Source organism: Astatotilapia calliptera, chromosome 18 (genome assembly GCF_964374335.1).
Source record: "Astatotilapia calliptera chromosome 18, fAstCal68.1, whole genome shotgun sequence".
Taxonomy (NCBI): domain Eukaryota; kingdom Metazoa; phylum Chordata; class Actinopteri; order Cichliformes; family Cichlidae; genus Astatotilapia; species Astatotilapia calliptera.
The window spans coordinates 28,952,595-28,978,750 of record NC_137439.1 but is presented as its reverse complement, the minus strand read 5'-3'; the positions used below and the strand labels follow the sequence as shown (position 1 = coordinate 28,978,750).

General features: G+C 42.1%; 1 protein-coding gene across 1 annotated transcript; it reads left to right on the top strand.

Moving 5' to 3' along the window:
• Positions 1-75: 75 nt before the first annotated feature.
• On the top strand, positions 76-21,437 carry acin1a (apoptotic chromatin condensation inducer 1a). The gene is made up of 18 exons (XM_080292437.1): positions 76-254; positions 1,657-1,722; positions 1,904-2,015; positions 2,106-2,161; positions 2,271-4,967; positions 9,119-9,265; positions 9,416-9,501; positions 14,632-14,689; positions 17,206-17,245; positions 17,542-17,684; positions 17,805-17,948; positions 18,083-18,278; positions 18,629-18,774; positions 19,163-19,270; positions 19,379-19,486; positions 19,577-19,871; positions 19,957-20,057; positions 20,143-21,437. Exons 1-18 carry the CDS (start codon positions 117-119, stop codon positions 20,458-20,460), a joined length of 4,959 nt encoding a protein of 1,652 aa, XP_080148563.1. The 5' UTR covers positions 76-116; the 3' UTR covers positions 20,461-21,437.
• Positions 21,438-26,156: the final 4,719 nt, after the last annotated feature.

Here is a 26,156-nt window from a genome sequence, read left to right as displayed (position 1 = left end):
ATAAACGTTTTATTTTATTTGATATTTGATTTCGGGGGGAAGTCGTCGGCGATGACGTGACGTCGATGAAGGCGTTGATCGTCGCTCTCGCTGGGAACTGACAAGAGGAACGGAAAATGGCGGACCTTGAAGACGTTACGCTGGACGGGAGACCGCTCCAGTCCCTTCGAGTAGCGGACTTAAAGGCCGCTCTCGAGGAGAGGGGGCTGTCGAAGAGCGGCCAGAAGAATACTCTCATCAAAAGACTCAAGGGGGTGAGTTTTACTGCGATATATGGTGCCACGGTCGCTGCAAGCTAACGTTAACGAAGAGACGGGCTGATGCTCTCTCGAGGGCCGACAACTGAGTATCGTTACTGCTGAGCGTAGTAGAGTTATCGAGGTTAAAGCTCATTCACCAGCTGTAAATGTCTTTATTTTGTCAGCGCTGTGGTTATGCAGTGCTGTGGCCCTGTAGAAATGTTCCAGCTACGGAAAGACTGGCACTTCACTCAACTTATCGGCTAATCCTAAACTGTGTCTCGGGTTGATGTTGTCCCGTTAGCTCGTTAGCTCTCCTGGCTAACGCTATGAGTTGATCAGTGGCCTTAGCGACTCGCTTGCTGCTGTGTATGCTGCTTTTAACGATGTGTACACTGCTCTTGTGAGTTTGTCCAGCAGATTAACATTTCACCACTTAGAGTTAATGAGAAAATCGACAACTTTTAGCGGCTAACCCGCAATTTTTAATTAACGTTCTTGCCGTTTTTGTTGGTAAACGCATTGGCTAGTTTTAGGAGTAGTTTCCCTCAAAATCTGCAGCAGGCCCGTGAGCTGCCGTTGGTCTTGAGCTTGTTTGTTTTTCATTGCGACAGATCGTCAAACCTTATTAAGATAGCTAAGGCGTTCTTTTCTTTTTGTTACTGGGCAGTCCCGATTGCATTATTTCACTGAGCCATCAACGCTTTACTGTTTGTTTGCGTTGCGTTTATATAACCTATATTACGCCAGACAGTGGTTCTTTTCTCACAAAACCCAGAATATGTTGATTATTTTAGTAGTTACCAGCTAACGTACTTGCAAAGCTCATATAAAGCCATTGGGTTATTAACAGTTTCGTCCTACCAGCATCTGATAATGACAGTGACATTATAATGGACATAATAGCAATGTAAAAGATCAACTATGTCTACGTGCAAAGTAATAGATCATGAATAAAGTAGTAGTAATAGTGCATAGATTTATACAAGGTGTTTCATTGGTGATCAATGAAATTTAAGATAAGTTGATCACTGGTTGGTGTTTGACCACAGCTTTAGAGTAACCTTGTCAATTATTGTTTGACAGACTCCCATGTCCTTTACCATCTTACATGGGAACATTGTTGCATATCATCCTCCTTCGTTTGTCAACAAGTTTTGTAGTTTCTCACAACCGCAGGCTTTCTAAAAAAAGTATCAAAGACAAAATTCTCCAAGTCTAACATTATTATAAAAGAGGAGCAGCGATGCTTAAGGATATTTGTTACATTTAGTACATAGAAACTCATTATATTTTGTCAAGGGCGGAAATATCAGCGGATGTGATAAAACATACTACTGAATAGAGTGCAGCTACAAGGTTGCCCATGAAAGAGTGTTCTCCTTTTTTCTAAAAACATCTCTTATCTCACTAACAGGCTCTCATGCTGGAGAACTTGCAGAGGACCTCCACAGCTCATATTGGACTACAGCCAAACTCTCAGGTGTGAATCTCAAAGATAGTTTTAGTTTCATATAAAAGGCTGAAGTGTCTTGATAAGTGATGGCCTTTTATGTATATATGGCAAACCGTGCATTTACACAACCTCATAAATGTCTGCAAAAAGTATGCGTTATTAGCCTTGAGATCTTGCATTGTATTTCAAAATTTCTCTGTGTGTTTAGATTGGTGAGGAAATGAGCCAGAACAGCTTTATAAAGCAGTATCTGGCTAAGCAACAGGAGCTACTGAGGCAGCGTCTGGAGAGAGAGGCTCGTGAAGCATATGATACAAATGGCAAGTTGTGTTGAATAAAATACTGTACACATTATGGATGGTTATTGTAAAATCTTGTGATTTTTATGTTTATTTCTCTTTTGTGAACAGAGCAAGAGGAGCACGCAGAAGTCAACAATAGTACACCGTGTCCTCCTCCAGCCCAGGTTAGATTGTACTTTCTCTTCTTAAGTGTTAGGTGTAAAAGTAACTTTCTGATTAAACTTGTGGGAGGGGATAATAAATAAATCTGCACTCCCTTTCTGTTCTTGTCAGGATGTCACACCAGCATTACCTGAGCAGCACAAGCCAGCTGGCACCTCTGGTGAAGAGGGATTGTTGGGTGCGGTAAATGAGGGCCAAGCAAACAGAAACCAGGAGGCTGACATGTCCAGTCCACCTGCTTCTGGCTCTGTGCCCATGCGTGTTCCTGCCGCTGAGCAAAGGCCAGAGAGAGGCTCTGCATCAAGTGAAGTCCCAGGTGACAGCGACGATGACGACAGCGAGGATGGTGACGAGGACGGTGACGATGACGACTGGGACAGCAGCGCTCGAAGGAGAAACTTCAGAGAGCCAGCCAGGGGACCCACAACAAGGGAGAGGTCTGCAGCGTCCCGTCAACCGCAGCAGCAACACATCCCTTCTCTTTTGTCACCTCAACTCCGCCAGCCAACACCGCCTCCTTCCCCTCCACCAGAATTATCATTCCCTTTGCCTGACACCCCTAAACAGAGTCCACCTAGTCCAGATGTTCCCCAAGCCAGGCGTTCCCCCAGTTCTTCCAGCTCTGGTTCCTCCAGCGGTGGTAGCCGTAGTAGCAGCCCTGAGCCACAAAGGAGTGGACATGCTGAACGCAGGCCTGGCCCACTAACCCTTCTGGCACGTAAAATGGAGTCAGAAGGTGCTTTCTCCGGAGGAGGATGGCATGGCACTGATGGCGAAGCTGATAGGCAAGAAAGCAATTCATCCTCAGCTACATCATTTCCTGGCAGAGGACCACCAGAGAGCCTGGTATCTGCCACCACTCACACCTCTAACACTGCAGAGCATGTACCATTTCCAATAATGCCAGGCACCAATCAGGGTGTTACAGGAGCACATTCAGCTCATATTCAAGTACCTGTGAGTACACTTGAGCCCACTGTGCCTGACGAGAGGGTCAGAGAGATGGAGTCTGACCTAGAAAGACAAGAGAAGCTGAGAAAACGTCGGCAAGAACGTACCGCGGCGGAAGAGCGAGAGAGAGCCCTAGCACTGGAGCGAGAAAGAGAGCAAGCTTTGGAGAGAGAGAGGTTTGAGCAACAGCAGGCCTTAGAAAAGGAAGAGAGAGAGAAGGCTTTGCAGAAGGAGAAGGAACTTGCTCTAGAAAAAGAGAGACAGGAGAGGGAGCAAGCTTTGGCTAAAGAGAGGGAAGAGCAAATGAGGGCCTTGGAGCTTGAAAGGCAGGCTGAGCTTCAAAGACTTAAACTTCTGGAGCAAGAACGGCTGCAGAGAGAAAGGGAGGAGAGGGAAAAGCGCGAGAGAGAAGAAATGGAGAGAGCAGCTTTGGAGCGTGAGCGAGAAAGGCTAGAAAGAGAAAGAGCTCTGGAGGCTGAGAGGATTGAGAGAGAAGAGGCTCTGGAACGGGAAAGGTTAGAGAAGGAAAAGGCTTTGGAGCAGGAGAGGATAGAACGTGAAAAAGCCTTAGAGCAAGAGAGGATCGAGAGAGAAAAGGCTCTAGAGCTAGAAAGGTTGGAGAGGGAGAAGGCCTTGGAGTTGGAGAGAAGAGAAAGAGAAAAAGCTTTAGAGCTAGAAAGGCTGGAGAGGGAGAAGGCCTTGGAGTTAGAGCGAAGAGAAAGAGAACGAGTTGAAAGAGAGAAAGCTTTAGAGCGAGAGAGGATAGAGAGGGAAAAGGCCTTGGAACGAGAGAGGGTGGAAAAAGAGAGGGCAGAGAGACGGGCGGCTCTTGAACAGGAGAGAATTGAGAAAGAGAGAAAGGAAAAGCTAGAGAGAGCCCTACAGCAAGAAGAACTAGAAAGGGCAAGAAAAGAGATGGAGAGAGCTCTGGAGCAAGAAAGGGAAAAAGCTCTTGAACATGAAAGGCTGGAGAATGAGAAAGCAGTGCAGAAAGAAAAGGAGGAGCGGGAGAGGAAGCTGGAGCTGGAGAAAGATAAAACTGGGGTGGCTGAAAAGGAGAGTGAGAGTCACCTTTCTCCATCCAAATGTGGCCTTGAGGCTGGTCTCACACCCCTGCCAACTCCTCACCCCCTCTCCACAGGACCCGCTATAAACTCGTCAGCAGAGGCAGGAGACCGGGAACAAATCCGTGCTCCAGAACCCCAGAGCGAAGGCCAAGCAGCAGAGTGTAGTGCAACCATTTCAACAACATCTCTTTCACCACACTCGTCATTTAAAAAATTCCGGTTCGTAATGGACCGAGCACAACCCTCATCCACGTCTATGGTTATTAAGCGGCCCCGTACATTTTCTGATAGCCCACAGCCTCGCACCTCACCTGTCACTTATCCCACCACTGTTGGGAAAGGACAGTCTGAAGGACATAGGCCCTCAGTTAAACAGGAAGATTCAGAGCTACGGACAAATCAGCAGGTTGCTGCTGCACCACCGGGATCTGTGAGGATCCAGTCTGAGGAGGACACTGCTGTTATTACTGAAATGGGTCCCAAAGAAGAAAGAGCCACAAGGCTAGTGTTGGAGGATAAAGAACAGGCAGCTTCAGGAAAGACTGAACAGGTTGCCAAGGAGTCCATCAAAAAAGTAAAAGAAGCTGATGAAAGCAAGGGTTTGTCAAGCTCAGTGAGTGGAGCGGAGCAGAGAGGAAGAGATTCAAAGAAGGAAAGGATACGAACAAGACAAAGATCATCATCCGATTCCTCTTCCTCAGAATCGGACTCTGGGTCCTCATCTTCTCAATCATCCGGTTCATCCTCGTCCTCTCAAGAGAAAAAGAACTCCACCTCCAGAGTTACAAAGGTAAGAATAAATGATCTGTCTGTCTTTGGCATTAATGCAAAGTTGTATTAAATCTATATAAACCAAACTAAATTAGTTCCAAAATGAACATATTTGGATAAATATCCATCACCTTAATAATCAAGGTATAAAATCCACCTGTGTTGTTTCCAGCAGTTGGACATATTCTGAATTTACATAGAGCTTGAACAATGGCACCATACACATTTGCAGTCATTAATCATGATTTGGCAATGGTATAGATGCTTGACTATTTATTTGTGTCACACTTGTGACTATAAAGTTGTATAATATACCAATTTATTTATCTTAAATCATATTGTTGCTCAGATTGCATTTCTCCACAGTCTGCTGAATTCTTTATGCTAAAATTATTATTTTTTAATCATTTAAAAAGAAGGCTACTTTACTTTTAAAGGGATCTGTATTCATTGGGTGTAGTGGGCTCTCAGCAGAGTGGTATTAGTCTCTGATCACAGCAGGTGTTTTCTGGCAGTATCTCTGAATACAAGCGAGTGGGTACAATTTTTCAATTTAATTTTTTTTTATCTGTTAAAACTGTCTGGTTTGCGTTTAAGATGCTGTTGGCTATAGTTCCTTACCGTATTTTCACGACCATAAGACGCACTGTACTAAAAGGCGCAGTCTCAGTTATGTGTGCCATTACTGTATTTAACACACACATAAGGCACACTGGATTATAGGGCGCATACAAGTACCGTATGCGTATTTAAAAATAAAGCGGGAGCAAACCTGAGTTCGGTACCTTACTCACATTTCTATTACCGGTAATCATCATCATCAACAACACACAAGCATACAAGTGTGCGTATTTAAAAATAAAGCAGGAGCAAAACAAAGTTTGGTACTCACATTTTTATCATCAATCAAACCCATGGAAGTCCTCATCCTCTGTGTCTGCTAAATCTCCATCAAACATTCCAGGTTCACTTTCTTCACTGTCAGAGTCACTTTCCGTGCCGTGCGGCTCCTCGGAAATGATGCCGGCGTTTGCGAAAGCTCGAACAACAGTGCCAGCAGACATGTTAGCCCAAGCATCTACAATCCATTGGCAAATTGTGGCGTAACTCGCCCGGCGCTGCCTTCCACTCTTGGTGAAACTGTGGTCTCCATCGGTCATCCATCGCTCCCAGGCCGCTCGCAGCCTTACTTTGAATGGGCGGTTCACACCGATGTCCAGCGGTTGGAGTTCCTTTGTCAGGCCTCCCGGAATGACAGCAAGCTCACAGTTCATTTGTTTCACTAGTTTTTTCACATCGGCTGTGAGATGGGCACGCATAGAGTCACAGATTAAGAGCGATGGATGGTGATGCGTGGAAAAAAACCACCTGGTCTCCTTACATACACCTCCCTCAGCCAGTCTTTCATCATTTCCTCATCCATCCAGCCCTTTTCATTTGCCTTAATGATGATTCCTGCTGGAAACTTCTCTTTAGGCAAAGTCTTTCGCTTAAAAATCACCATAGGCGGCAAGCACAACAGTAAAAGAAGACTTTTCGTGCCCCGTTGTGCGTATCGCTACCGTGCTGGTCCCCTTCTTCTCCACAGTGTGACTCACCGGGATGTCAAAAGTGAGCGGGACCTCATCCATGTTTGTGATGTGGCTGGGCTGGATGTGTTTGTCGGCGATGTGTTTGCTGCAGTAGGAGCAGAAGATGGCCAGCTTTTCATTATAATCCGCTGGAAGTTGCTGCGCTACCGTAGTCCTGGTCTGGATGGAAAAATGGCACAGTTTCATAAAACGAAAGCACCAGACGGACCTCCTTGGAAATGTTCAATGTTCATCTCTTCAGCTAGTGAAACTGCTTTTAGTCGAATGGTGACCGTCGAAACGCTTCTCCCGCTCGTTCTTTGCTCGATGATCCACCGCTCGAGTCTTTCCTCCAACTCAGGCCACCTCGCCTTATGTCCGTGGAAACTCAGCTGCGTTTTCTTGACCTGCCGGAGCTTGTTTTCTAGCTTCCTCCATTTGCGAACCATCGATTCGTTAATCTTAAATTCTCTCGCCGCTGCTCGATTTCCATGTTCCTCCGCGTAGCTGATGGCCTTCAGTTTAAACTGTGCTTCGTAAGCGTGTCTCTTTGCCATTTTCAGGGTTGTTAAAACAACGATGTCCTGCATAATGCACATACCTGTATAAAAGAACAGGTATGTGCGATTGTCCCGGTATATACAATCAACGCCCACACTTCACCCTTTAGCGCTCTCATGGTGTTCTCTACTACGTCCTCCTTACAACACTGCGCTATAGGGTGTGCCGTACTTTTTGAAGAAAATCTAAGACTTTTAAGTGCGCCTTATGGTTGTGAAAATACGGTAGTTTAATACTTGTGGGGCTAAATCCAAAGTTGTGCTTGATGCATAAATAGCACAAGTCAGATGACAACATTTGTATCCCTGTACTAATTTTATCAATGTTTAATCATCATGTGAGTTGCAAGGTAAATAAGAATAAAAGGTAACTCAAGACTCTGTTGACTAGGCTAGTAACCAATTTTTATTTGGTATAGTATTGGTTTTTTTTCCTCGTCAAACTTTGTTTTTGCAAAAAGAAAAAAGAGAACTTCCATTTGCATCAGTCACAGCCTCACACCCATTTAGTAGTCTATTTGTTTATTTGCTGGGGTAACATTTCACTCTGTGTTGCCTGAAACATCACCATTAATGTGGATCAGTGTCTTAACAGTTAAACTACTCTCTCACCTGCTCAGTACAGTTAAGATACCTGGAGAATGCTAACCACTCCGTTGTGAATAGTAGCTTACTGCTTCTTCTCTAATAGTTTTCTATAGTTTGGAGCTGTGTCTTGGGTCATTGTCCTGTAAGGCAATTGGCTCCAGTCAAAGGCAATGGCTCACGCAGTTTTGCAAAAATGGAGTGATGGCTGTCCTTGTTCTACAACTATTTCATCCTGTGCAAAACTCTTATTTTACCAATGCCAGAGCACCCAAATTCATCCGTTTTATCCGTCATGACAGGTGGCATCAAACACCCCTTCAGGTTCTTTTACAGATGTTCTTCTGTGTTTTTTTCTACCCAGTCACCTCAAACTTGGAACTTTATGTTCAAAAGCTTTTCTTATTTTGTAATTCTTCAGTAGCTGTGCTTGCCTTGCCATCTTAATCTTTTCCTTTTATTGGCCGCTCTCAGATATAGCTTTACTTACCAACTCTAGTAATGATCAGCATCTTGGATTTCATTGATGTTGAGACTGTGGGTGGGGGTGGTTCTGCGGGCGGCTCTTTTTAGAGGCGCTGCTAATTTTGTTTAACAAACCAGCGACTCAGATGCCCTGTTCTGTACATCACTGGGGCCCCTCGTTTCTTTTTTTTCTTTTCTTTTTTTTTTTTTTCAGTTTGTGTCTGTAGATTGTGAAAATATCATAAACATTCTTTCATGAAGTCGACAGTTTTTTCCTGTGTTTTTAGGGGGGATAACAGCCTTTATCAAGGACAGAGTTTTAAAATCAAGCTATTTCCTTTGCTGTTTTGCTATATAGTCCTCAATTCTGCTAACTCTGATAAAGCCAAAATTTTTGCTTCTTTAAAAAAAATGAAACAATAAATGAAAAAGATTTTAGTTGTGCACACATGGTGAAATATTTTTTTCCTGATAATTAATTATTAATACATGAAAAGGATTAACAACCACTGAGGAAAGCAGGTGGAATGGTGTCCATCTCTTTATACTGCCACGTATTATTAAAACTGTATATGTAACTGTGAGTACTTGCATGACTAGCCCTTAGCATAGTGGTTAGCATAAGTAGGTGCAGAACCCTTGGAAAAGGGCTTCCAAGGAGATTTTGCTAAATCAAATATATACAGAGCTATATCCTGTGACCCGTGCTGAATAAAGGAGCAGACAAAAGCAGCTAGCAATAAAGGTTGTCATTTATTGTTTCCATTGATTTTTAATGAATAGAATAAAAAGATTAATTGCCATTTACCATTTCTGAATAATCATATTATTATAAATCATATTATTTAAACTGAAAATGTTTATTTTTTAAAAAAAACTTACCATGCCTATTTTGTAAAAATAAATTCAAAGTAGACTTTATATATTTTTGCTCCAATGCAAAAAAAAATAAAATAAAATATTGAACTGCTCTCTTTTTTTCCTTCAAGGAGGAGACATCTAAAAGAGATTCCTCAACACAGCACATGGCGGCTCAGCATGAGGATGTAAGGAAATCCTCAAAAACCTCTACCTGCAAAAGAGAGACGTCTGCAGAGAAGGCTAACACAACTGCAGATGGAGACAGTCACAACGTGGTAAGTTGCTTAGAATAAGTTCCCCAGAAGATTCACCTTGTCACAATATCTGTGTCAGAATGGGCAGGTCTTTGATAATAAAACAGATTTGCCATAAATGAACCACACTGTCTGCTCTTCATCTTATTCCCTGCCCTTTAAAATTCCCAGGCACAGTTTTCCAAAGCACCGACTGGAGAAGAAAAACATGGGAAGAGAACAGACAGTGAGGAAGAGGAGGAAAAGGACAAACAAAGGTCTGGTTTTCAGTCCCAGTTTTCTGAAACATATCTTATAGTTTGTTTGTGTGTCAGATTTACTCACTGGGATCAGTGTATTTGTGCTCTTATTAACATGCAAGTATAGAGGCTGTTAACAATGCTCAGTAACTATTTGACCTCTTCTGCATCATGAGTGGGGATTTGCCAGTTTGGCCCTGTTAGGTGGACGGTGGGCCAGTCTGTTCAAATTAGCTTTGTTGCTCTGTATACCACACAACACACCAAACACTAATGCACTCGCTGCTAATTGAAGAGCTACAGCAAAGGCTCAGTTGTTTAGGGGGTCTCTCTCCCTCCCCTCCCCCTCTTTATATTCAGTTTAAAACTGGTTGGAAAGATATATTTTATTTTTACTTTAGAAAGTGTTGTTGTCAGCTAGATTTATAGTTTTCATTTCACCAGTCTCTTCAGCTCCATTCCACATGTGCCCGTGTGACAGTAGATGCACTTGGAGTAAAGAGCTGGAAAGAAGAAGCTAGTGGGACAGTAAATGACAGCCGTAGGCGTCAGGCTGATGCCCACAGTAAGCTGAAATGAGACTAGTGCAGCTAATTAGGTGAATAACAAATATAAAATTTAAAAAATGTATTTTGGTCCTGAAGCCATTTATCATTTTATTTACAAATAAATATAGGAGTTGTATTTATTTCATGTATGATGTTCTCTGTACCTGAAGTGATGGCATTATAACTCTCAGAACTGGAAAAATTTGGACTGATAGTTCCTTAATTGTCAATACAGTCAAAATAAACATTTCTTGAAACATGAATTGATTACATTGCTGTGTAGAGGTTTTCCACTTTCTGAAAAAACAAACAATGGATAACAATGGCAAAGAAGTTTCATCTCCTATGATATATTATGTCAGTTAAGGTTCTTAAATCTAAACTAGGGACAAGACCAAATTTGTGAATAGCCTTGATCTTCAGCCCCTCCGGTGGCACTGGAGTAAAATCAGACTTGAGTCTGTAGAGGAAATTGCTGCCTGATTTTGTATGTCAAAAGTGTCAAGTAACACAGTTTGTCCCAAAATCCACAAATACAAATGAAAAGCATCATAGAAAAACAATATGATAGATGAGCAACATTGGGTAGGAAACCTTTTTCACATTCCAGTGCTTGCTTTACCCTTTTGTTTTACCTTCTTCTTAAGGACCTTTTAAGATGTCTCTTCTTATTACAAAAAAAATACAAAAACAAAATGATAGAAACATGTTTTTGGCAGATTTAAAAATAAAATAAAAAAGTTTAAAAAATTTAAAAAACAAAACAAATTGTAATAAAACACTGGATTAACTCCACATAGGTCAACACATTCACCACTCCAAACATACAAAGCTACTAATAAAATTACTGCCCCGGGGCCTCCTCCCGGTGGGACATGCCTGGAACACCTCACCCAGGAGGCGCCCAGGGGGCATCCTTGTCAGATGCCCGAACCACCTCAGCTGGCTCCTTTCGATGTGGAGCAGCAGCTGCTCTACTCTGAGCCCCTCCCGGATGGCCAAACTTCTCACCCTATCTCTAAGGGAGAGGCCAGCCACCCTTCGGAGGAAGCTCATTTCTGCCGCTTGTATCCGCGATCTCGTTCTTTCGGTCACTACCCACAGCTCGTGGCCATAGGTGAGGGTAGGGACGTAGATCGACCGGTAAATTGAGAGCTTCGCTTTTACACTCAGCTCCCTCTTCACCACGACGGACCGGTGCAGCGTCCGCATTACTGCAGCTGCAGCCCCAATCCGTCTGTCGATCTCCGGCTCCCTTCTCCCATCACTCGAGAACAAGACCCCGAGATACTTGAACTCCTCCACTTGGGGCAGGAACTCATCCCCGACCCGGAGTGGGCACTCCACCCTTTTCCGGCTGAGAACCATGGCCTCAGATTTGGAGGTGCTGATCCTCATTCCCGCTGCTTCACACTCGGCTGCGAACCGTTCCAGTGCGAGCTGGAGGCCCTCACCCGATGAAGCCAACAGAACCACATCGTCTGCAAAAATCAGAGATGAGATTCTGAGGCCACCAAAGCGAAAGCCCTCCGCCACTTGGCTGCGCCTAGAAATCCTGTCCATAAAAATTATGAACAGAACCGGAGACAAAGGGCAGCCCTGGCGGAGCCCATCACCCACCGGGAACGAGTCCGACTTATTGCCGGCAATGCGAACCAAGCTCTTGCAACGGTTATATAGGGATCGAATGGCCCGTAGCAATGGGCCAGACACCCCATATTCCCGCAACACCTCCCACAGGACGCCCCGAGGGACACGGTCGAATGCCTTCTCCAAGTCCACAAAACACATGTAGACTGGTTGGGCAAACTCCCATGCACCCTCAAGTTGTCAGAACGCAGCCTTATTCCAACATGGAATAAATTCATTTTCACACAATACCCCATTATGACAAAGTGGAAAAAAAAAAGGTTGCTTGTAAAACTGGAAAATTTAATAATAACATTTTTTAACATGTAGATAAGTATTCACAGCCTTTGCTCAATATTTTGTTTAAGCACGTTTGGTAGCAATTATAGCGTCAAGTTTTGTTTTGTTTTGTTTTTTAAAGTAAGCTTGCCGCACCTATTTTTGGGCAGTTTCTCTCATTCTTCTTTGCAGATCCTCTAAAGCGCCATCAGATTAGGTGGGGCGTGTCAGTGCACAGACGTTTTTCAGATCTTTCCTGAGATGTACAAGCAGGTTCAAGTCTGGGTCTGGGTGGGCCATTCAAGGACATTTAGAGCGGTCACAAAGCCACTGTGTGGTTATCTTGGCTGTGTGCTTGGAGTCGTTGTCCAGTTGAAAGATGAATGTGATGAATCTGAAGATTAATCAGATGTACAGAATGCTCTGGAGCAGGTTATGAAGGATGTCTTTGTGCATTGCTGCGTTCATCATTCCTTGACCCTGACAAGGTCCCAGGTGTCAAAAAACATCCCAACAGCATGATGTTGCCACCACCATGCTTCACTGTAGGGATGGTAGTGGCCAGTTGATGAGTCATGCTTGGTTTCCTCCACACACAAGAGGCTTGGCTTTTTTTTTCCATCAGACCAGAGAATTTTGTTTCTCGTGGTCTGAGAGTCCTTCGGGTGCCTTTTGACAAACTCTAGGTGGGCCGTTTGTGCCTTTTACTGAGGAGTGGCTTCTGTCTAATTGCTGGAGTGGTGCTGAAATGGGTGTCCTCCTGGAAAGTTCTCCTCTCTCAACAGAGCAACACTGGAGCTCTGTCAGAGTGACCATCGGGTTCTTGGTCACCTTCCTGACTAAGACCCTTTTACCCTAATTGCTCAGATCGGCTGGGTGGCCAGCTCTAGGAAGAGACCTGGTGGTTCCAAACTTTTTCCATTCACAGATTATGCATAATCACTTATTAGCATCAGTCTTTGATTAACTCTTATTTACAGATATGCATTTTTCTTTCTATTGCAGCATGCAGATAACTAAAGAATATTTTTTAACATAACAACGACATAATTGTAACTATAATGTAATTACTAAATTAAGTAAGAAGTAAGTAAGATGTTAATGCTAGTACTCTAGGCAGTTTTTATTGTAAGTTTCATCAAGATGGATGATCAGTGTAAAAGAGAGGCCTACGATCATCATAGTAAGATTTCAGGTTGTTTCTCCTACAAAATATAATGTAGCTTTATTGTGCTTAAACTGTCCTTTAGGCGCAAAGCTAGTGAAATGACCGAAAGCTTCTTCTTTTTTTTCTTCTTTTTTTAAATCTCATTATTTCATAAATATTTCTACTTAAAAAAACAACAACTCCTCAACGGTAAGAGTGGAGTAATTATTTTGCACATCGCTATTTACATATTGTGGAAAAAGCACGTGAAAAAAAGCCAGTTCCGTGGACATTGTTTTATGAAATGACATACTGATGTGTTCACTTTAACGCTTCCATGATGTCATTATAATGAAGACCTGATAAAAACGGTGTAAGAAAAAAGGCTGGGCATTGAATTTCCCATCAGGCGATTGATGAGACTACCTTAAATCCGGCGTGCTAGAAAAGATGTGGGTCCTTTTTCTTTTTTTTAATACAAGATCTTTTTTTTCTTTATTCGTTGCAACATGGCTGTGCTCAGTCGGCGGGTTTAGCAGCCTATGCCGGCCTTTGGCTCTCCACACCGCGGCTCAGCTAGACAGCAGGCGACACTTTGTCCGCTGCAGGTTCCGGTTGACAGCCGCTGCGGTCATGGACGTATTCACAGAGGAGTAGTGTTCGGAGAGAGGAAGACAGCAGGGAGGGAAGAGAAGCGGTTCGTTGCGACGCAGTCGTTTTAACGGCAGTCGCAGTCTGTGTGCTGCGTGTGGAGCGAGCACGGCGTGGTCTCAGTGGTGTGAAGTTCCCCAAGTTGATTTCAGTCGCAATGAGTGGACTTGTTCGCGTGTGCTTTCACGAGGATGGTGTGACGACGTGAGGCGTACGCTCATTCGTCAGGTACCGTGTAGCTGTGGTGCGTGTCGGATCTGGACGGGCGCAGCTTGGCTAAATAAGGAGTGTGGTAACTGCGTTTAATTTCTGTTTTATTTTTCTCGCCTCGGCTCAGTTCTTTAACCCTGAGGGGGACGATAGCAGCGCATTTGATGTGGTCACCAACGTGTGATGCGGTGAAGGCGCAGTAATTTTAGCATCTGCTGGTTGCTGTTTGTGCATTACATTGGAGTGGGTCCACTTGCTGAGATTTTAACGCGTTTTTATGCTGTGTTGTGGTTCCTTGACACGTGTTTGAGAAAACGTGAATTTTTGAATTATGATTGCAGTGTAATGACATTTAAAGGACTAAAGTATTAATTTTGCATGCACTGCCCAGCTACTGGCAATATTTACAAAGGCATATCCATTTTAAATCAGTTTTAATTTAGGAAGCAATTAAGTTTCTGATTTTAATCCTTTTGTTCCTATTGCTAGGAATATTTTTAATACTTTAGATTTGACATGTTTTGTTTTTGTTAAACATTTACATAGTGTTTTGATTGCTTGTGTTAAGCTATTAATTTAATATTTTTAACATCTTATGAGTGAGTTTTCTTTCTTCATACTGATGATCTTTTTTCCTTTTTTACCTCTTTTCTTTGATGTGTATTTATTTTTAACAATATGCAGGCAGATGAAGGAGACTACCATGGCAGATCCAGAGAAATTTCAAGAAACCAGTGAGGAGGTAAGGCACCTGGAGAATCCCAAATAATTTCAGTTCTGAAGGCTTTCATTAATTAAGTACTTTGCAGGGGAGATGCAGTTTTTAGGGATGTTCCTCGTGACTAATTTACTAGTTGTTTAAACAAGAGAGAAAGCTTAGCTATTCATCTACTTGAAAAGACAGAAAACTCTGACTATATTAAAAACTGGACACAAATTGATCGACAAATTTCAACATTGGCCCAAAAGGTATTGCATGTGTGTTTGTGGAACTATATGAACTATAGTATGAACTGTAACAATGTCCTGCACCACAGTGCAGTGTGATTACTTGGGGGTTTAGTTCCAGTTTATTCTGACACAAACGATATTTATTTATTTTTAAACAGTGCTGAAGAACAGCGATGGTTCGCTGTCTCGGCTGTCATCGGTTTACTTTCCCCCCCTCGCTCGTTACTTTCCTCCACAGAGATAGGTAGAGAGACGGAGGCATAGCTGGTGTTAGCGCTGCAGGCAACATGAGTGGCCAGCAGCATCTTTGAAATGGCAACTGCTGTTGTATAGTAATAACATAATAATACATTTAACTGGCAGCCGTGTTTAAACGTCTAGTCAATTAGTCACAGGCATCCATAATAGTTAGATTTTTTTTAGTGCACTTTTTGAATTATTCCTAGTTTTTAAACATGTTACATTTTACTGTAAGTATTTAGATTTTTGTTTTGTTTTTAAACAACAAGAAAGGGTCATTAGAAGGTTTAATGGGCCATTTTCAAACTTGGTAGTATGTTAACCTTGGGTACTGTCATAGGAACAAACAGCAAGGGTGTTTTCTCACTGTGGCTGATGTTTAAACCCCAAATGATTCCTTTGTTATAAAGGTGCTCATGCTTCTTCCATTGCCCCTATTGGTACCTGCGTACTACCTCTGGCACTACTGCTACTGCTGCACCTGTTCCACTGTCCCCAAGAATCCAGAGTTGACCACAGATAAGCCCCAAAGTCTGCACTACAGAGGGACACCCCTGGCAACAAAGTCTGCCTCATTTTCACCGATATGGCTGACAGAAACTATTAATTGGACCAGAAGTTTTAAAAAGGGGGTTGGCTAGTCAATGTTGCCCACATCTTGCAGCCTGATTTTTACCAATCTAGCCCCACACCCTTAAAGTCTACATCGAGAGCATGAGGAAAGAAGCTTGCTCACTTAAGCCAAGTTCAAGGCTGCTGTGAACAAGTTTAAAGAAGTTTTTTTTTTTTATTATTATTATCAAAGACATTTTTTTAAATCTCATAACGATCAAAGAAAGTGGGCATTGTGGATTATGACCTGGAGAATGGTATGAAGGACATTTCGAGTTTTTGTGTATCTGTTGGAAGAGAGATCTGCTGCTTGGACACTTTTTCAGATAGCTTAAAGCAAATATCTGGACTGCAAGAGGCTGGGAATGTTTTCTCCTGAAAAAGGACTTGCCATTTGTTGCCAGAGTTTTGCTACTATGTGACTGCTTCTTAAATACAGCAGAACTTTTAAGTCAAACTTATGGAGTTGTTCCACAGTGACTGTTGACAGCATTCATTATCTGGTCTCAATTTAAGTGGACTGATCACTCTCTTCTGCCAGTATAAAAGTCTGCCACATCTTTAAAAGGACTAACATCTGAAGACGACTGCTTTGGCCAAGAACATTTGAAAGCCCAAACCCAAATGAACTATTGAGCCCAACCTACCAGCCAGCAAGATTTCAGATTTTCATCCAGCCACCATTGATTGGACCTTTTGTTCCCTAAATACAGTACATGCAGTCGTGATTGGGCCATATCCAAAACAGTAAGGATCAGGTGTCAGGGAATAAGTAGATGTCTACTCAGTGCTGTATTTCATAGCTTATTTTGAATGTGTTTAATATTAATTTATATTCTTTTTAATCACTGATGGAGAATGAGCTTTGGATTTTTAATTGTGCCTCCTGCAGTTTAACAAAAATATTTCTAAACCCCTATTTGGTGATCTTGTGTATTAGTTTACTTTTAGCTGACTAAAGTAGTTAAATATTAGTTTTGTTGAACTAGTTGGAGTTTGTCTACAAACATTTAAAAAAACAAAACATTTTAGTGCTTAAATTGAAACATTACAGTTTCCACTAGGTCCTTGTTTTTTGTTTTTTGGGTTTTTTTTTGGGGGGGGGGGGGGCTTGTTTTGGGTTTTGTTTTTTTTGTTTGTTTGTTTTTTTGTTTTGTTTTTTTAGAAAGTTCAAGTTTGAGAAGTTCAATCTTTAAAAGTAAGAAATATTTTCAAAAATCTACAGGTGTAGAGCTTCAAAAGTTAGGAGAACACATCATAAACATAAACAAACGCAACATAGCTTGCCATCAATAAACAACGAGTTTTAAGGCGAGGTGTTGTTTTCAGTTCTCTTTACCCACTTCTTGTTTTTATTCCACATTTTCTTCAACTTGACCATTTGTCTCATTCCATGGTGTCGGCGTCTCACCTCTCCCATGTATATCGGGTTGTTTCTATCTTCTTGTGTTTCAGAAATCAAAGGCCTTCTCAGCTCGTAAGATCTCTCTTAGCAGTGAGTACAACCTTTCACCTTGTTCCATTCTTTACTAACATTTGATTATTCATGTTGATATTGTGGCTTTTTCTCCTCATATTTGTATTTATCTAGTTTACAAATATTTTTGATAGGGGAGGTGCAGCATTGATACGCTAAGGTTTGAGAACACAGCAGCGTTAAAAAATTCTTAAATTTGGTTATTCAACAGAATATATAATTCAGTAATCATTCAAAAGACCATTGTCTGTATATATTTCCAGTTGATGTGTTGCATAAACGTCGAGCATTGTATTGATTCCATTACTTCCCAGGCAGTAAATCATCCCCGGGCACCAGCAGTGCAGAGGGTGAACAGGAGTCTGGGACAGTGGCTGGTCGCAAGAGGAGGTGGGGCTCCAGCACAGCTGTCACTGCCAAGAAACCTTCCATCAGCATCACCACTGACTCACTCAAGGTATTTGCAGCAAAGCATAATTTGTTTTACATTGTAGTTAACAGTAATTCTCACAGATGCATTGTAAACACTGTCTCGTAGAAAGCTTAACCATGTTGTTTCCTCACGCTTTGCCTGTAGTCTCTGATCCCAGACATCAGGCCATGTCTAGGACAGGAAGCAGTAGTTGACTTGCATCCAGAGGAAGCTGTCCTCTCTGGGGCTGATGATGAAGACAGGGAGCGCTCTGATCAGGACCTTCAGATTAGACGCACAGTTACACAGGTTACTGTTGTTAGTGTTTAACTACTGATTAACCTGACGCTAGTATCTTCACTTTCATTAAGTGTAAAGTGCTCTTTAAGATTGTTCGAGGTTATCTCTCAGTTGATTGCTTGGTGTGATATCTTGTATTTAAGGTGGTGCATTCAGAAAGCCAGGAGAATGGGCAAAGAGAAGCAAAGAGGAGCAGGCAAGAGGAGGCAGAGGAAGATGATCTACAGGTAGACCAAGAAAGGACAAAGGCTCATGAAGAGCAGATGGATACCTCTATTCCTGTAGCTGTTGAAACTCATTCACCAACACATACCAGCCATGATGTAGAAATCAACACTGGTAAGATATCCACCGTAAGATGGCTTCTCTGCAGAAATAAATTCATCAGAATTAATTAATGTATTCCTGAAATCTAATTTTCATATTACCTTATGTTTAAGAAAGTCAAATGGGTGCATAACAGAAAGGCTGACAGAAAGACTTGAATGATTCTTTATATGGATTCAAACAACTATTTTCAGTCGGTGCTGATTTCTGGCATGCCATCTTGGGTGTAGCAATTCAAATAGTTTAATTATTTGACACTTGATACAGATCTCTTGTCTCGGTAAAGGAAAATATGTTCTATTATAAGAACTACAAAGACAGTGATGTAATGGAGACACTTTGCTCACTGTTTTTCATTCTAGTGACCCCCAGCGATACCCTCATCCGTCGCTCCATCAGCCAGCAGAAAACAAGTGTTTCCATCACAATTGATGACCCTGTTCGCACGGCCAAGCAGCCCTCACCACCTCGCGGAAAAGTCTCCACTATTGTTCACATCTGCAACCTGGTGAGAGAATAGGACCCATGAACAAACCCATGTTGGGCTCAAATTTCTAAAATATGAGCTATAGGACATGGATTTTTGTTTTCTTTCTTTTGGGGTTGATTTTAGATTTTTATTTTTTTTATTTCATTTTTTTTGTTGAGGTATAAAACTTCCACAATATATTGTCTTCTACTGTCATAGACCCAGTTAATTTATAATAAATCAAAACAATTAAGTTAAAAGAATAATTGTATGGAAAGGTTTCAGTTTTTCCTCTTGTAATCTTGCTGACTTCTTATTGCATGTGTTTTTATTTAATTGTTCCACTGTGTTTATCTTGTTTGCAGTGTGTAAATTGTTAGTAGTCGCACTTTATTCATATTGTAATGGAGTCTGTGACACTGTTCAGGTGAGGCCATTCACTCTGGGACAGCTTAAGGAACTGCTCAGCAGAACTGGCAGTCTGATGGAGGAGGGCTTCTGGATTGACAAAATCAAGTCCCACTGCTATGTCACTGTAAGTTATTAAAAGCATTGAGTTATATATCTGCAGCTCAGACTGCTTTTAGACATTGGAAGTATTTTCTCTCTCTCACGGGTCCTCCACTATACTTTCCGTGTCTAGTATTCAAGTGTAGAGGAGGCAGTCGCCACACGAGCAGCTCTTCATGGCGTGAAATGGCCACAGAGCAACCCAAAAGTTCTCACTGTTGACTTCTGCCAGCAGGATGAAGTAAGAATATTTTTGTTTTGAGTTTTTTTTCCCCTCCATAAGTGTTAAATGTTTGGCTATCTGTAATCTGAACATGTCTCTGCCCTGTAGTTGGACTTCCACAAAGGTTTGGGTGCAGGTGACAAACCTGGAGCAGAGGAACATGGTCCTGGCTCCGGCCGTGGTCGAACATCGGGCTTGCCCTCTCTCCTTCCTGAGCGAGATCAGTGGGCTGAACGGGAACGCGAAATGGAACGCAGGGAGCGAGCTCGAGCAGAGCGGGAGTGGGATCGCGACAAGGTTAGAGAGTTTGGAAAACACGGAGAAGAGAAGGAGGGAGGTCCTCGAAGGTCGCGATCAAGAGAGAGGCGACGCAAGGAGAGGGGAAAGAGCAAGGAGAAGAAAGGTAAGACGTGGATTTAGACTCAGTGTACCGGGTCCGCTGCCAGAGGCCTGTTCTCTTGTCTAATGTTGTGTGTATTCTCTGTCAGAGAAAATAGCCGAGGATCCCCCTGCAAAGCTGCTTGATGACTTGTTCCGCAAGACTAAAGCTGCCCCTTGCATATACTGGCTTCCACTTACAGATGAACAGGTGATGAAACAAACCACTTCATACCTTTTGGGGGTTTTGGGTTTTTTTTTAAAAAGCATTTTTTTTTTTTACATTTTCATTGTAGTTTGCCCAGCGGGAAGCTGCCAGAGCAGAACGGGCAAAAGAACGTGAGAAACGGCGAAAGGAGCAAGAAGAGGAGGAGAAAAAAAGGGAAGAGGAGCGCAAGGAGAGGGTGAAAACTGGAGGAGGCACAACAGAACGCAGTGAGGGTGAGAAAGACAAGGACAGAGAGAGAGACAGAGGTCGAGATAGAGACAGGGAGAGAGAGAGGGAAAGGGAGAACGACAAACGCAGGGATGGCTACCGTAGGCCCGGGGGCAGCGGGGCGGGCGGAGGCCGACGCTCACGCAGCCGCAGCGAACCACGAGAAAGGCGGCGCTAATGGCCAATCAACTGATGGAACTGTCCTAGAGACCGCCCTCCTCCATTTGCCTTTCACTACATGTACTTTGTTACAACTAAGACCCAACAGAGGACCAACCGATGTCGCTACCATCTCTCAAATTGTCATCTTCTTTTTTTATTTTAAAGCACATTTACACCTACACACATTTATGCTTTAAGGGGACCATGATCTTTTTTTTGCAGTGTTGTTTTTCAGAGCGCTGTCCGTGGCGTTACTGTCAAGGTTTGATATTTTTCTTTCTACATTTGCCTCTTTTTCTTCAGTTTTTGTCTTGACAGCATAGCTGTTTGACTCACTGGGTAATTTTGATTATTTAGCCCAACGTGCCCCATTTGCCTCATAGTGTGGGTGCCAATTATGATTTGCAGTCACTTGTTGTCGCCTCTGTGTTTAACAATTTGGATGAGGAATCCTTTTGTTGCTGCATGTAGTACAAGGCTCCTCCTGCCAGTCCTGCCTAAAGAGAAGACTCGGTCCTCTGCCGAGAGGACTGCATAAATCAGACAATACTGAAATAGGTGTGTTTGGCTTTTTGTACAGACTTAAGATTACTTCAAATCAAGTCTTTAAATGAGGCAGCTCTGGGGTATTTTTAAACAAGCGTGGAATAACTACTAAGGCAATGCAGTGTTCCTCTGTCTCTGTTAAGAGATGAGTTTATTCTCTGTGGGAGAGAATCTGTCTGTCACAGCTGACACAGATTATGTTTATGTCCTTATTGATTCTCCTCTTCTCCCTTTCCTCCTCTTCCTCCAGTACTCTGACCCTGTAGTCAGTACAGGCCTGAGAGGGGAGGTTGCATTATGAGTTTTCTCACCAATGGTTTTAATTTTTTTTTTTTTTTGTATCTTTATCATTTACAAAGATTTGTTTTTTGTTTTTGTTTTTTTAATTTCTTCTTGAGTACGCCTATCAGTGGTGAATGTACAAATAATAAAAATTGAAGTTTGAAACGACTGTGACGTTTCTTTCCGCTCTCCATGCTGATTGAGTTTGAAGTCAATTTTGTTTCTCTGTGATAACAGTTAAAAGTACTGTAGAGATGCAATACTAGGAATATGTGACTTCAGCAGTTATCCTTGGAATCCACAAGGTGTCAGTCACACCATGCTGTGGCTCAACTCATGTATCACTTTGGAATGAGAATGATCTAATGCTATTGGGTGACTCAGATTATTAACTTTTACCTGCTTTCTTAGTTGTTACAGTTTACTCAATTTACTAGCTGTCTTTGTGTCGCCCTGACTTTCTTTGTCTTTATTGTAAATGTGTCCACATTTCCCCTCTTCAGTTGCTTTGTGCCATCTCTCTGGGTCTTGACGTTTATCCTGCAGAGCTCAGCACTGCTCCTATGTAATTACAGCCTTATGGTCGCTGAGCATAACATTTTTTTGCCCTGATACAACTCAGTGTGGCTGGACTCTGCGAGGACCAGCAAATCGCTTGAGCTGGCATCTCTGGCAGACCAAGAGCAAAGTTCTAACTGGGGCAGCAAAGCTGGATTGACAAAGAGTTTCATCTGTAATGATGACATTTCACTTTTCAAATTCCACCCCTCTCTCACACAAGACAGCTCATAAACATCAAACAGTTCAGTATATAGTAGTTTATATTTAAGTATAATGACATTTTATTTACGTGGCACTTGCATAGTCTTACTGATCACTCAAAGCACTTATGACTGCAGGTTGGATATTTAACCATCCATTCACACAGCAACTTCTAAATCATTTACAGATCATCCTTGTCCAATTTGGAATCTCCACTTAATCTAACATGCATGTGTTTGGATTGTGGGAGAACCCCCACACAGACACAGGGTGAACATGCAAACTCCACACAGAATGGCCTCAGCTGGGCTTCAAACTAGGAGCTTCACATCACCATACCAGCTCAGGGGTGGGTCTGCAGTACTGGCCAAAATATAAAAAAAATCATGTCAGCCTTTTGAACCCTGGATTAAATAATATACTGTATTTTTCGCACCATAAGGTGAACTTAAAATCCTTTAATTTTCTGAAAAAAAATAATCGACAGTGCTTTTTTAATCCGGTGGCCATATGTATGAATTCTGGTTGTGCTTACTGACCTCGAACCAATTTTATGTGGTGGTACACTCAAAAATCTGTCAAAAAATGTTTTAGTACGACTTTGGTAAGCAATTATAGTTTGATAGTGCTTTGGAGTTGATTGTCGGAGCATTACGGCTACCGTAGTCAGGAGCCTCGCGGAGTGATCTGGGCAGTGTCACCAACTTAGCGACTTTGTCGCTATATTTAGCGAGTTTTCAGACCCCCTCAGCTACCAGCAACAAATCTGGCGACTTTTTCTGGTGTTATTGGAGACTTATTTATGACGACTTTTTGACGTGAAAGCGCATATCGCTTTTACTCTCAACAAGCAACGGGTGCTGCCATGGGCACTTCGCCCGTTCCAAAGCGCTCACGGGCAGAGCGCTATCAGGGCAGAAGATGTTCACACCTATGCGTCCAAACAGCAAATGAATCGCGCATGAGCGAAGCCGCTGCTTCCGCACTGACTGTAACGCAGTCAGTTCTTCTTTTACTCTTATGCTGTTTTGTGGATCACAAGGTTTAAACGCTAACAAAACGCTTGGACACTGCTAGCACGGGCGGCCACAGAAACGCAAAGCAGGAGCTGAAGCATAACTGAATATGTTTCCAAACCAACTTCATTCTAAGCCAAAGACTAGAAAATATGGTGATGGTCTCCCCTGCAGAATTGGTCTTTCCTTCGTCAGGAGCACGTGCTGGACTTTTCAAATCACGGGCAAACAGTATCCCAGATTCTTGATTTTTAGTTCACAAACACTTGTTGTAATGACTAACTACTGACATTTTGGAGAAGTTAGCTCTTTATACAGTAAAGTTACAGTGGGATACAAATAATATCAGGCTGATCCTGCCACAATTTGTTCCCTCAAATCACGTGCAAACATTGTCCCATAGTTGTTTATGTTTTTAAACCCATTTTGCAAAGAGAGGCATTTTTTTGAAAAATGTATTGATAGCAATGTTGAATATTATTACACAGGAAAAAAAACAAACAACTACACGTAAATAGCCTCTGCCTTTCTAAAGAGGGACAGTAACTGCGTGTGTATATGTAAGCGTGTAAAAACTGAAGATAGTCAGATTAACAGTAACAGTATTTCGTCTCTATCTGTCATTCTGCAATTCCTCTCATGTAAGCAATAACGTGGCGCACTGCCTGTTAAAAAAGGCATACCTTTGACGTTGCATGACGAACTCTGTATTTCTCGTCCAAACGTAAACGCAAAAAAAGAGTTTTAAAGAAATCTCAGTTTTCGGTGATTCGAAACGCCGTTTATGTGTGGACAAACAGCTGGGTTTTCAAAAATACCCGTGCAGACGTAGCATAAAAGAGTTAGTAGTTTATTTTATTACTACCTGTCATTTATTGCAGATTACTTGTATTTGCTTAATTGTTTACTAAATGTTTGAGGTGTGAAATAAACCGCAAACGAGCAAAATATGGATTTGTGTGGTTGGAGAATGTGTGCGTGTGCGAACATTTTTCCTGTAAAACAAAGGGGGGCCTAGCAAAAAAAGTTTGGGAACCACTGGTGACAAATTATGCAAATTAGGCGATGATGTCATTTAGCAACTTTTAGGACAACCAATAGCGATTTTCCTTACTGAGGCGTTGGCAACACTGGATCTGGGTCCAAAACTCTGTCTGATTCAGGTCCCAAAGTCAAATGAGCACTGCGGTGTCACTGAGCGTTAGAAACTGTCTAAATTCTGTCATCTTTAATAAAATGATTAGCGTTGCTCCTTTACCAGGTGTAACAATTAAGTTTAACATCCAGGCATCTATGAAAACAGAATCTATTAAATTTAACGGAGTTAGAAGTTAGCAGGAAGTTAAGCTCGCTAGTTTACACCTAAACATGATATACCATGTTCTGACCGAGAGATTTCTGAAAAAATTAAAACCTACAGCTCTGCTATCACTTCCAACATAAATGAAGACAGAAAACTAAACAGCAGTTACTTTTCTGGGGTTACTGAAGTTGGACTAGCTGGTATATAATGATGTGCTACGTGATCGCTAGCAACACAGCTATGTTAGCATAACATAAACAGTGCAACTGGAGGATGAATGTTAACTTTTTTCCACTCGATAAAAGTTAATGTGAGGGTTCCCGATGGTCAGGGACAAATACAATCGCATGGCAGGATGCTGTAAACGGATTAAAGGTCAGTCAGGAGAACAACTGAGATAATCCATTCACAATACAACGCTAGTCATCAATATACTGCAACAACATGGGAATAGAGTCGCTGCCAGAGAGTTCAGCATTAATGAATCAGTGGTACGCAGTGTTGGGTAAGTTACTTTAAATTAGTAACTTAGTTACATTACTAGTTACTTCTATCAAAAGTAACTCAGTTACTTCAAGTTACTCGTTACTTTCAGAGTAACTAGTTACTAGGGAAAGTAACTTTGGTTTTACTCAGAATTCTCTTGTTAATGTGTTGCTTCCGTAACTGGATACCCAGCAAGATTGCCAGTCTTCTAGCTTGCTTACTTGCCACAAGTGCACTGTGCCACCTACCAATAGAAAGGAAAAAATAATGTGCACATTTCCACGAGAGAAATCCCACACCTGATTCTATCCTAGCCTGCTTTTTACATCCAACACAAAAACTGCAGTTGTGGTGCTTTCGATTGTACTCAGAACTCGGAAATTCTGCCTTCTGAATAGGAAGATGTAGGTAACACCAGACGAGATGAGCTGCATACAGAGCTGGACTGGGACAAAAAAATAGTCCCGGGCATTTTGACTAGAGACCGGCTCGCCATTATAGGAAAAATCATAAAGCCTTTGAATGAAAATAAACACTGTTGTGACAGTGATGTACACTGTTCTGATGGTATATATGTATTAATCTATCAATTGTTTGTTGTAAGACTCAGATAATTATTTTTTTTAAAAGTGAGACATTTTAAATGAGAATAAGAAAGTATTTCTTTGTGCCCCCCTTTCCCTTTTAATGCCCTACATGGACCCCTGGCAACACTTTGCTAGACCCGCCCCTGCACAGTTACCAGCTGTCAGCTACCTAAAAAAGGATCCTGGGGTTATTTGTCTCTCAGAAACAGTTCATAACTTCCCTTCAACTCATTCATGTTAACTAAAAGGTAAACCTGTTTCTCCATCACCTGTTCAGCTCTGATGATCCAGTAAGGACATCTCCTGGTTTCATCTTCATGTTTCCCTCTCACCACATAACCAAACTGATATCATGACCAGCAGCTTTTACAGCTGTGGCTCCAGCAAACATCAGCTGATACTTGAAATTAATATTAAATAAATTCTAACAACAGCTGATCAAGCTTAAACGTGCTGCTGTTGTTTACCGCGACATCCGCTGGTTTCCTCTTTCTGGCGCAAAGTGGGCGATAAAAAAACAAGAGAGAAAAGCCAATCAGCTGATCATTGATCAGTTTCATGATTGAAGTAGAAACAGGAGAGGGAGGGGGGAGAGAATGAGAGAAGAAGAGGCAGCTGTGCAGTGTAAACACAGAATAACTCCAGCTTTGTGTCTTTTTCATTGTAGCTGAAGTCCGGGACAAACTGTGTTCCTTTTCACCTAAATACGAAACGCGTAATATTTTCTCTG

Excerpts from the sequence above, each read along its gene's own strand:
- acin1a (XM_080292437.1), top strand. The coding sequence starts at position 117 with ATGGCGGACCTTGAAGACGTTACGCTGGACGGGAGACCGCTCCAGTCC. Across the intron at positions 18,775-19,162 it reads TTGTTCACATCTGCAACCTG|GTGAGGCCATTCACTCTGGG; the intron begins GTGAGAGAATAG and ends GACACTGTTCAG. Across the intron at positions 19,872-19,956 it reads AAAGAGCAAGGAGAAGAAAG|AGAAAATAGCCGAGGATCCC; the intron begins GTAAGACGTGGA and ends ATTCTCTGTCAG.